General features: G+C 42.5%; 2 protein-coding genes across 3 annotated transcripts in view; both read right to left on the reverse strand.

Annotated features, from left to right (window-relative positions):
* Window positions 1–3,747, reverse strand: part of LOC139817775 (CD151 antigen) — a 108,179-nt gene extending 104,432 nt beyond the window's left edge. For both annotated transcript variants that reach the window (XM_071786076.1, XM_071786075.1), the window contains exon 1: window positions 3,376–3,747. The gene's annotated coding sequence lies outside the window, so the exon portion shown is untranslated. The remainder of the gene's footprint in view (window positions 1–3,375) is intronic.
* Window positions 3,748–7,430: 3,683 nt separating this feature from the next.
* On the reverse strand, window positions 7,431–11,725 carry LOC139818357 (uncharacterized). The gene is made up of 7 exons (XM_071786967.1): window positions 11,677–11,725; window positions 11,544–11,566; window positions 9,993–10,215; window positions 9,576–9,806; window positions 8,929–9,117; window positions 8,579–8,659; window positions 7,431–8,256 (listed from the first exon to the last, which is right to left on the reverse strand). Exons 1-7 carry the CDS (start codon window positions 11,723–11,725, stop codon window positions 8,243–8,245), a joined length of 810 nt encoding a protein of 269 aa, XP_071643068.1. The 3' UTR covers window positions 7,431–8,242.
* Between the last annotated feature and the right edge of the window lie 300 nt (window positions 11,726–12,025).

Genomic DNA, 12,025 nt, shown 5'->3' on the forward strand with positions numbered 1-12,025 from the left:
CGTTCGCGGCAACTTCCGAGCTCGCGGAACCGAATAACGGATATTACGGAGGTGAAGGCTCCCGGCTTCGGGAGAGCGAGCGACAACTCCGAGACTCGAATAAACCACGAATTGTACCGCGTGCCCGACCGTCACGCAATATCCCGGGAGAACGGAAGACACACGTGGGGCCGGTGTTACACAAACGTCGCTTTAACGCGAGTGCCTGTTTGATGTGTACTCCAACATTCGCGCGCGCAGAATATTTCGCTGTTCCGATGGGATATAGAGAACACCCGCGGGATGTTTTAGTTTACAAGCCCGACACGTTACTTAAGGGCATGTAACTAAATTTCCGCACAAATACATAATTTACGCAACAAGTTTGCTAATCTCACATGCGCCGCTGTACTTGTCGAAATTTTTGCGTTTTCTTCTATAAGAAAAAAAAAGAATACTCAAATCTCTCTTTCTCGGTCTCTCTTCTTCAATCGCATAAATCTATTTCTTACCTATTTCATTATTACAATCATCTATATATAAATATTCTTATTGGATGATTATTATAAACTGTAAAAGAGAGTTAAGAATTTAAATACACACATACATGCGCGCGCGAAATTCTCGTAGTTCCTCAAACGCGAACATGAAGATAATATTCGAGACATGAAAGCCTCAATGTGCGGTTTACGTATACGACTAAGTTATTGCAGCTGTAGAATTAATTTGAATGAGATCGAAACTACGGGATGTGGATATAACCATTGAATAGTTCAGGATTGCGGCAGGATAGGAAGTCGCGCGACGTTGTACGCGACGGAGATTTCTTGTTGACTAACTACTTCTCCTCTGATGTACTCGCTTGTCTATCCACGCGTCTCCTTCGCAGGCTGCGAACAACTCGAACCGGTACGACCGGAAAGAACCGGCAGAATTCTCTATTTCTCCCTCCGTGTCCCAGTCCCTCCACCCCCGGTCTCTGTCACCGCCAGCGTAATCTCTTCCTCCGCGCATTGTCGAAACAGGCGCACGCGTTATAATCAGATCCCGAGGCATTTAAATCTCTCGGAAAACATTGGGTCCGCGCTCGCGTACAAGTCCCCCAAGAGACGGGGGGATTCTCTTTTCTTACGTTTGCGCAAAGGTTAAGTATATGCTGCCGGCGTTATACGAGAATGAGGCAGTCACGTGTAGCGTTGGAATACGCGCTGCTTTTCCCGGATTATCTCCGGAACTTGTTCCATAAGCGCGAGCACGTTTATCACGGTGAACGACTTTAGCCATCGAGAACCCGACACGTCCTTTCTATTTCATTCCTCGGCTGGAGCAAAACAACAGAGATTTTGTATTACGAACGAACGATATGAAACATCAACAGGACGAGAAACAAGGACACTTTTAATACTCTACACACATTCCGATCTCGTATCTCATTTGCAGAAATAAAGCTGTTATTGTGGTGTTTTCTTCCTTTCATGCGGAAACATTGACAGAATGTTGATACGGAGAGGCGCGTTGTGTCAATAATTCCACATCAATACGGCGAAAATGATGTATAGCGTACCGACTGGTTCTATCACAAAAAAAAAGCACGTCGGCCCTCGAATAATACCAGTTTCAATCCGTGCCGCTCACCCGTGCCCGGGTGCGTCGAGACGCAAATAGAATACGCGCTTTCTATTTTGTCGCGATTCTACACCCTCCCGTCAGCGTATTTGCAGTTCGGAACGCAAAGGGCGGCAGCGCGAGAGCGTGTTCCCCGATTTTTCCCGCCGTGTGTATTTTTTCTCCGTGTAGATATGAAAAATTTTGCATGCTCAAATGAGCAATCTAAATTTTGCCGCGTGCGAGAACGCGCAGACCGAAGTGGGTTCTAAGAATAGCCTCGTTTCTCCCAGTTCGTCGCGATACACCTACGCGTCAATTCGGAGGATGCGAGGGAATATAAAAAAAAACACATGTTGCGCGAAACAAACGTTGAACAATGTTTATCTGAGAAGAGCGCAACAAACACCCCGCGCTTTCGAGTACTTTTCACCGGGCTTCTCGTTGTTTTTCTGATATGACGCGTCTCTATTTACGCTACGGTGTACATCGAGAGCTACGTCGCGCGAATAAAAAATTTCGGCGTATCGTATTCATTTGACCTCTACAGGACTGGCCTCTTTTTTTGGACGACCTTTTTAGTTTTAGTGCTAGAACATTCTTGTCCTTGTCAGTGGGCTGAACTACGAAATAGACGGCACTCCAGCGCCTATAATATTGAGCTTCCAGTCCCACAGAGGTTAATCAAGTTAAAACGTATGTACGAATGTACGGACGTGCTTATCGCTACGCAGTCATCCGGCCTTATTTCGTAGAATCGAAGACGAATATGAGATCGATCCCCCTCCTTCGGCTTTCGTCCGACATTCACATACAAGAAAAACGGTCAAAACGGAGCCTCGAATAATCGCGGATGTGTTCCGAAATAAAGCGGAACGACGCGTGGTCACGTGATCGCGTCGTGTGGACAATTCGAAAACGACGCGGCGTTCGCGCCGCGAGTGTTTCTCACCTGGGACTTCCACGTTCCACCGGCGTGAATGGCATTCTAGCCCAGTCAATAGAGCTCAAAAAAGCCGCTGAAATGGAATTAATTCCGGGAAGCGATTTTTTTTCTTTGACTGTTTTGGAGGGTCATGGATAGTCTAAAACCGGATTTTCGGGATTCTAACCCTGGAGCGTTAGCCGCCATTTTGATTAGAAGGTTGATTTTGTAAATATCTCGCTTATTTTCAACTTTAGAGTGAAATTGGTAATAACCAAACTTGTAGAAAATTTAATACTCTACAGTTTTGGTCCTTATCATTTTTCACCTAGGATCGATATTTTGGGTCTTAGACTCGAAAGTGGGGGGTAAAATTTTATTTTATTTTTTTAATTTTTTGAATAAACGCGCCATAAACTCTACCCCCTTGGTGATGTGGAAAAGATGTTTTTCATTATACCAAGTAAATTCAAAAAATAAAAAAAAAATAATAAAATTTCACCCCCCACTTTCGAGTGTAAGACCCAAAATATCGATCCTAGGTGAAAAATGATAAAGACCAAAATTGTAGAGTATTAAATTTTCTACAAGTTTGGTTATTACCACTTTCACTCTAAAGTTGAAAATAAGCGAGATATTTACAAAATCACCCTTCTAATCAAAATGGCGGTTAACGCTCCAGGGTTAGAATCCCGAAAATCCGGTTTTAGACTATTTATGACCCTCCGAAACAGTAAAAAAAAAAATTGCTTCCCGGAATTAATTCCATTTAAATGTCTCTATTGACTGGGCTATTCGCTACGCCGCGGCGTGCCGCACCGGCGGCTCATGTGCGTGTGTACGACAGTGTATACGTGTGTACTTACCGGGCAGTCCTTGAGACTCGAGATTTCGCGCCAGCCGCGGGGACGTGCGAGCAGCATCCACCGACAATGATCCCTGGCGACGCGCGTCCCACCGCCGTCGGCGTGGAATTCTCGCGTAATGGCGTACCTTTTGCACTGACTCGACGTGAAAAAAAAAACTCCGGAACACGGTCGTAACGACACTGACTCGCGACGTGTCCCTGATCGACGTTTCGTCACCTCGCGACGACGCGAGGCCGACCGTAGAGCGAGAACGACGGCACACGGCACACGGCGTGACGGCACGGCGAAGACGGGCAGGCTGAAAGTAGGGAAGAGAGTGACGCGCGAAGTGCCTCCACGACGAAGGTCGAAGCGCGACTGATTTGAAGCGCGCCGCTGTCGCGCGCGGCAACGGTTGGTTCGCCGTGAAGTGCGCGCGCCTCGCTCTCTCTCTCTTCCTCCCTCGTTTGCTCTCCCCTGCCCCTCTTTCTCACGCTTACTCGGCGCGCGCGGAGCGAGTCCCGCGACGCGTATACCTGTCAATCTCTCACGGGCGGTCTCGCACGATTATTTCCTACGCGCCGGCAAGTTAAACGTCGCCTGCCTCTGTCATTCACAATTTTATAATTTCGCCCAATTATCATATCGTGAAGTCGCCCCGGGATTAAAGTGCTAAAAAGCGCTTTTCCCGCACGACGATATATCGATCGACGCGCGAATCCTGAGAACGGAAAGCGGTTTTTAATTTGCGCGACGTATCTTTTGATTTTTTTTCTCTTTTGTTTTTTTTTGTTTTTCCCCCGTTTTTTCGCAAATCGATATCCCGTCGACCTTGCGCGACCTCGCATGGCATGCTCTGATTTCTGATCGCGTTCAGATATGCAATTTGCAATTTCGTTAACTCCACTGTAATTGGAAGACTGTTATAAAGAAGTTATAATCGTTATTAAATGCCGCCTTGCTCGTTTACCTTTTCAGCCACATTGCAAACGGAAATAGTTTCGATTTCCACGCGGTATATATATTTCCACCGATCGAGATCCTGTATACATGTCAGTCTCCTGGCGTCGCACGATTATTTTTAATCCTGACAATGTCTGTGAAGTTGGCCCCTCTTTTTCAAAATTCGGAAATTTTTATTAGAGTTCTGGATTCTCCAGAAAGAGTTCTAGAGTTCTCTGTAGTTTTTAAAGAGAGTTCCGTCATTTAAAGTGGTGAAAACACCATTTTAAAAATGGGGGAGATAACTTCACGGCGCCCCCCATTTTTGAAAAAATAAATTTTTTATGATAGTTCCGGATAGATTTTGATGAGTTCTAGAGTTCCCTATAGGTTTTAAAAAGAGTTCCGTTCAAATAAGCCCAAAAATCAATGTCAAAGTTAAACAAAAAATTTCCACTTTTTTTTAAATCAATTTTTTAGGGTAGATTCAGAAAGATTTCGACGAGTACTAGAGTTCCCTATAGGTTTTATAACGCTCCGACCAATATTTCAAAAGTTACAGGCCCTCAAAGTACCGCACCTCGAAAATATTCTAAGTCCCGAGAGGTAATTTTTTTTTCGGAAATCGGCAGTTCTCGCTGGAGTTCTGGTGGCCCCCCGAGGAGTTCTATCGAAAACTATTAGGGTCCGAAGCGCTCCGACCAATATATCAAGTTACAGCCCTTCAAAGTACCGCGCTAAAATTAAAAATATTTTTACCGGAGTTCTCGCGGGAGTTTCTGGATGGGCCCCCCGAAGAGTTCTATCGAAAACTATCAGGGTCCGAAACGCTCCGACCAATATTTCAAAAGTTACAGCCTCTCAAAGTACCGCAACTCGAAAATATTCTAAGTCCCGAGGGGTAATTTTATTTTTCGGAAATCGGCAGTTCTCGCTGGAGTTCTGGTGGCCCCCCGAAGAGTTCTATCGAAAACTATCAGGGTCCGAAACGCTCCGACCAATATTTCAAAAGTTACAGCCTCTCAAAGTACCGCAACTCGAAATATTCAAGTCCGAATTTTTTCGAATGCAGTTTGAGGGCTGTAATTTTTTTTCCGAATATTTAAGCCAAGGAATTTTTTTTTTTCGGAATCGGCAGTTCTCGCTGGAGTTCTGGTGGCCCCCCGAAGAGTTCTATCGAAAACTATAAGGGTCCGAAACGTTCCGACCAATATTTCAAAAGTTACAGCCTCTCAAAGTACCGCAACTCGAAAATATTCCAAGTCCCGAAGGGTAATTTTTTTTTTCGGAAATCGGCAGTTCTCGCGGGAGTTCTGGTGGCCCCCCGAAGAGTTCTATCGAAAACTATAAGGGTCCGAAACGCTCCGACCAATATTTCAAAAGTTACAGCCTCTCAAAGTACCGCAACTCCTCGGGGGGCCACCAGAACTCCAGCGAGAACTGCCGATTTCCGAAAAAAAAATTACCTCTCGGGACTTAGAATATTTTCGAGGTGCGGTACTTTGAGGGCCTGTAACTTTTGAAATATTGGTCGGAGCGTTATAAAACCTATAGGGAACTCTAGTACTCGTCGAAATCTTTCTGAATCTACCATAAAAAATTGATTTTTAAAAAAAGTGGAAATTTTTTGTTTAACTTTGACATTGATTTTTGGGCTTATTCGAACGGAACTCTTTTTAAAACCTATAGGGAACTCTAGAACTCATCGAAATCTATCCGGAACTACCATAAAAATTTATTTTTTTAAAAATGGGGGGCACCGTGAAGTTAGCCCCCCCATTTTTAAAATGGTGTTTTCACCACTTTAAATGACGGAACTCTCTTTAAAAACTACAGAGAACTCTAGAACTCTTTCTGGGGAATCCAGAACTCTAATAAAAATTTCCGAATTTTGAAAAAGGGGGGCCAACTTCACAGACATATCCTGACAGCCTTCACGAGAATAAACGCGTTCGCGATATGTAATTTGTAATTTTATCATCCGACGCAATTATCATCACGTGAAAGCTGTTATGATTGTATCAAACGCCTGTTTATCCCTCGTTTTCACCGCGAATTTGGGCCTTGAATATTTCAATTGCTCATTGATAATGATTTTCCAAAACTGCGACTTTATATGATTTAATAATGGACGCGCGTTGTATGAAATTATTATTGTTATTATTATTAAACACTTTATTATTAAACGCGTTGCCCTGTTACATTTCCAATTTTGATTTATGCAAAACATGCTAGTGTTTTATGCTAGAATTATTATTGGAAATCATTTACGCTAATTATCGATGTATGATCGTGAAATTAACTGGAGTGCAGCCATGAGCGTGAATTATCATTTACATTGAAGATCAAATAATCGGCGATGGACAATAGCGCGATGTATATTTATAATCTCGATGTTTTGTGCCGGTTACAATTTTATTATGTGAGAGATCGGCTTTAACGCGCATTCATACGTGATTTGTTTTGTCTTCCATCATATACGTAATATGATGGTATATATATACGTAATTAAATTTTAAGAGGCCCATACACGCTTTTCTGTTTCAAATCTTTGGAACTGGGTTAATATAAAATACTGATTGTTTCTGTATTCTTATATGAGTATATCACATATGTACATTTTGTACATATATGTATACGCGCACACGGGAAATGTCACACGAATTGCAAAGAGATTCCGCGATGATGAAACGCACAATAAGACAGCGCTATGTAGACTCCATTATGAAGGGCATCTATTGTGCCTTTCCGTTGTATATATAAGTACGTGTCGCGAGACAAAGCACGACAAAGAGCAAAACACGTACCCGGGCGATAAACAAATGGTTGTCAAGCGCCCAAAAGAGCCTGCAGCCGCCGGCAATAAGCATTGAATTATGGTCTAAGAAGTAATAAGGTCTGTATACCATATAAATGGGCCGTTTAAAGACAATGTTTTATTGTCAAACGTTAAATATGGAAGCAAAATTTATATCAATAATATTAAAGAATATTACGCTAAATAAATATTACGCTTCAACGAGTCTTTTGATTACGTAACAAGCTAATTACGAATAAAGAACGAGATAAACTTTTCATGGTGGGATGGAGGGGCGGCGCGGACGTGTCTGTTAAACGGAGAGAAGTAACAATAGTCGAAGAAAAGTTTTTATTACGAAATCCAATTTCTCGTGTACAGAAGCTGTTTCGATGGTGAATCGATGTCCGCGCAAAGAGAGCTGTGATGTGATACGTGCCGTGGATTATTTACAGAATTCCGATGCGAAGTTGGTTATTCGTATACCGTTTGAGAACGCGAAGCGTAGCGACCGTTTGATTGCGCACAGTGGAAAAGTTGTCGGATGCACGGAGCGAACGTGATGAAATGTGCGTATGTATACGCTCGATATAATCTTAATTAGCAATCGCGACATCGTCGAATAAAAACAGAATTCCCCCGCGTTTCCGGGCATTTTAATGACGCGCGGATTCGTGTTTCTCATCGACGGATGTGAGGCGAAAATATTGGCTCCACGTCGTGCCAACGTTTCTCGACCATAAGACATATCGTGTCCGTGACACGCGACCCTTTCTCGTGCATACATTTCTCTCCTTCTCTTTTTGTTCTTTTTTTCCCTTTGAACCTCGTGCGGCACGTGCGAGTTTTCGTGATGCATGAGTGATGAATATGCAAGACGTGAGCGATGGAGGCGACGGCGACGACGGCGGCGGCGGCGATGGCGGCGACGGCGACAGCGGCAATGGAGATGACGGTAACGATCCTGGCGATAATGGTAATGATAATGATGATGACGACGAGAGAAAAGCGCGAGCCGCGACGTCGGGTATGGCGCTGGTTCCGCGTATATTCGCATCTTTACCGTTGGCCGTGTAGATGTTCCGCAAAGTTTGACGTCAATGAGAGGAGAGTTGCGGCAAGATGACCCCTCGTCCCCCCTTCCAGTTACGATGCGGGTGCTACATAAGGGAAAAAAAGAGAGAGAGAGAATATTAACGTGGGAAGCAGCCGCTGTGGCGAGGTACGAGTGCAGAATTATTAACTAGAACTAAGATGATAAGCCGATGGTACAGAGTCGCTCTCGTCGATTTTCCTCCGAAATTGTAGTACGGGCACTAATGTCGTAGATGATGATTGATCGATGCACACAATTAGTTCGCGATAATTAGTTCGTCCGCGACATGCCAGTGACGCTGGAGTTTCGTCTTTTTTTAGTCCGTCGAGTGCGATGACTTTTTTTTTTAGTCCGTTGCGTTTTTATGCTTGGTGGCTTTGACATACCGTTCATGATGTATTTCGCGCTCTTTAGCACGGGACTGCCTCTGATGCGGATTGTAACTCGCAATATCAAAACTAGATTAGCTAAAAAATTAAGTTAAAAACGCAAAATTAATACGACGCCAATTTTGTCAGACGACGTGAACTGGCGGTCGAAAAATTCTATTCTCTCTTGTTGTGGCTTCTCGCAAAATATGAAACCGTGATATATCCAGTTTCAAAAAAACAATATTTGAATAAAAACAATGATTTTTTACGAAAATGTTTAAATGCCAGATTTTTGAAAAAAAAATAGATTTTGTGTTACGTAACCTGAAAAGTAATATAAATCAAATCATAGATGTTTCACGTACTTTCGGCCGGCGCGGGCGCGGGTGCAGCTTCCGCTGGAGCTGCGGGTGTCGCGTCTGTGGGTACGGCTCCTTCGGCTGGTGCAGCCGGTGCACCTTCCGCTGGAGCCGCGGGAGGAGCAGCTCCTTCAACCGGAGGAACTCCTTCCGCCGGCGGTACCGCAGGAGCTCCTTCCGCTGCTGGTGTCGCACCTGCACAATTTTTCTTTTTTGTCTTACGGAGAATACCAAAAATTTCTATTTCACGTAACAGATCAATCATACACTCTTTTGCATTCGAAAAACTGAAAGCACATATTGACAACGTATAAAATTGGCAATGACTGATCGACATCAGTCTTTCAACTGTAGCATGCAAGAAAAATATTTTGAGTTTACTGACAAGCAGAATATTTTGCCTAAATCTATTATTTTAATATTAATTAGAATAAACTAATAGTGTTATAAATTGACAACAAAAAGTCTCCATCGATTATTCAATATAACTTTCAGTTACTTCTGTTGCAAATACATGTTATCTATTAATCTTTACGAATAAACTATTAGGTAGTCACAATAAATTAATGTATAATTCAATTCAGTTTTCGTGAACTAAACATTTCGTTAACGTAAAGCAATCAGGTATAAGAAACAAATATGACAAAATTAACCTTCAGCTGGAGGTGCAGCGGGTACTCCTTCTGCAGGTGCTCCTTCTGCGGGTGCACCTTCCGCAGGCGCAGCGGTAAGTGCAGAGCCTTCGGCTGAAGGTGCTCCTTCAACAGGTACACCCTCCGCTGGTGGGGCTGCTCCTTCCGCAGGTGCAGCTCCTTCTGCCGGTGGCGCGGCACCTTCCGTAGGAGGTACGGCGCCTTCCGCAGGGGCTGCTGCAGGTGCGCCTTCTGCACACAATTAACGCTTTCTTAAAAATTATAAAATATAAAAAAATAAAGCATATACACGCGCGTCATGTATTAAATTTTTGAAAAAAAAGAAGTTTTTAAAAAAATGGACAAATTACTGTCTGGGAATATAATCTTGAAAAGTATCATATATTTTTAAAATCTTTAAAGCCTATAAGCACTTACCAGCAGATGCTGGCGCAGCTCCGTCCGCCGGTGGGACACCCTCGGCTGTTGGAGCAGGAGCTGCTGGAGGTGAGGGTGGAACAACCGGTGTCGGCACAAAAACTGGTGCCGGTTCCGTTGAAGGAAGTACAGGAGTTGGAGGAGTTGGGGCTGGCGCCGGGGGGTTCGGGGTTGGTTCCGGTGGTGGTGGTTCCGCCACGGGTGCTTCAGCCTGTTCGCCCTCCTACATGGAATACGAGTATTTACTCAAAATAATATATGACATATTGATATTAACAAATTAATATGTATGGAATATTTTTAAGTTACCCCAGAGAACTTTAAAAGTTAGTTAAAGTATAATAGCACTTTTTTCAAGCGTTCTGTGATTTTTTCCGAGATGAAAACGACCAGATAAAAGAATGAGAGACGCAAAATATTTTATTAAGATTGAACACGCGATTGGCAACTGAAACACGTTCGTCTCGTCACGGCGAGATCGTTGTGAAAAGCGATCCCACGAACAAAAACAGAATTGCGCGTGCAGCTGCGCGAATCGTCACTGACACACGCGTATTAAATTGTGTGATTAACGGTCAGCGCGCACGTTTCGCAAATGTACTCGCATTAAACCGCCGTTTATAGATACGTCATTTGTCCCGCTCTCGATAATAATGCTTTATGCGTTCGGCCACGAGCTTACGACGCGACGCGCCGCGCGCGCTTCCCGTGGCTTCGCGTTGACGGCGTTTTGCGCCATAAATCATTTGCGCGACCATTGTGATCGGCGAATATTGTCAAGATAATTAAACAATGTGCACACGACACCCGATATGAATACGGTTGAATGCGTGAAACCCGTGTCGAACGAGGCGGCGGCGGAGAAGGCTACGCCAGCATGTCGAAAACGATCGATGAATCCCGAAAATAAATTGCGAGATTGTGGAAATCGACACGTGTAACGTACGATCGAATGAAAAAGGACTCTCGACGTTTGCCCGGAGTTGATATAATGAGGCTTTGTTTAAACGTTGAAAGTGCCATTTAATTAGATATATCAACGTTCATTATCGACACAAATTAGCGCGATAATTAATAAACACAGATAAAAGAAACTGCGATACAATAACGAGCGTTAAACATAAAACTAATGCGTGATTTTTAAAATCTGTATAAACGGGCGGAGATCGTAATACGAGAGATTTCAAATATAACATTTTTAATTAATAAATGTAAAAAGACAAATATGAGAAGGTAAACGGTATTGAAATTTTTCTGTAAATTAAATAAATCATATTTAATCACAAGAATATCAATAACAGATTTAAAATAAATTGTTGATCAGAATTGCATATGTTGTCGATGTGCGTTTTATTTTGGAAAATATCAGTCGACGGAACACTTCTCGCAAATGGAGGGAAATGAACAGATCCATAAATCAATAAAGCAGATCGAAATTGTCAAAGTACATAAGAGCGTGTGTATCATAGCGAACGTGATGAAGCTGTGTCAAAAGCGTCACTCAATAGCGAATAGTTATGAGAAGCGAAATCCAGTTAGTGACATACCTACCGTATCTCTGGATATTGACTTATCTGCAAATTAAAAAGCTTTCGGCATTATTCTTATTAATTAACACGCTGCGACAACGCAACGGCTAGAAATATAAATCCCTTACAGTAATAGCTTCACGAATAAAAATTACCAAATAACGTTAAAATAATAAGAAAAATGCCAAAAACTGTATTGTACATCCTTTATCTAACCTTTTTGCACTTTTAATTTGAATCAAAAGTATTTAATTTTACATCATACAAATAAATATAAATGATAGAAGTTATATAAATATTTAATAAAGATTTTCTAAATAATTAAATTCGAAAAAGTGCCGTTATATATATAGATATTTATATCGTTAAGAATAATTAATTAGTATCTTTCTACACTATCTACTTGGTGAGAAATGCATCAACGAAAAATAATTATTTAACGTACATAAAACATGAAACGTATACAAAATATCGGATATTATCTATACATATCAAAGGTTAAAA

Source organism: Temnothorax longispinosus, chromosome 8 (assembly GCF_030848805.1).
Source record: "Temnothorax longispinosus isolate EJ_2023e chromosome 8, Tlon_JGU_v1, whole genome shotgun sequence".
In the NCBI taxonomy this organism is placed as follows: Eukaryota; Metazoa; Arthropoda; class Insecta; order Hymenoptera; family Formicidae; genus Temnothorax; species Temnothorax longispinosus.

What these genes read in the sequence shown, in the direction of transcription:
- LOC139818357 (XM_071786967.1), bottom strand. Translation starts at nt 11,725, where the DNA reads ATGTACAATACAGTTTTTGGCATTTTTCTTATTATTTTAACGTTATTT. An exon ending in CGCTGCACCTCCAGCTGAAG is followed by an intron (nt 9,118 to 9,575) that starts GTTAATTTTGTC and finishes AAAATTGTGCAG; the next exon opens with GTGCGACACCAGCAGCGGAA. An exon ending in CGCGCCCGCGCCGGCCGAAA is followed by an intron (nt 8,660 to 8,928) that starts GTACGTGAAACA and finishes TTAATTTTTTAG; the next exon opens with CTAATCTAGTTTTGATATTG.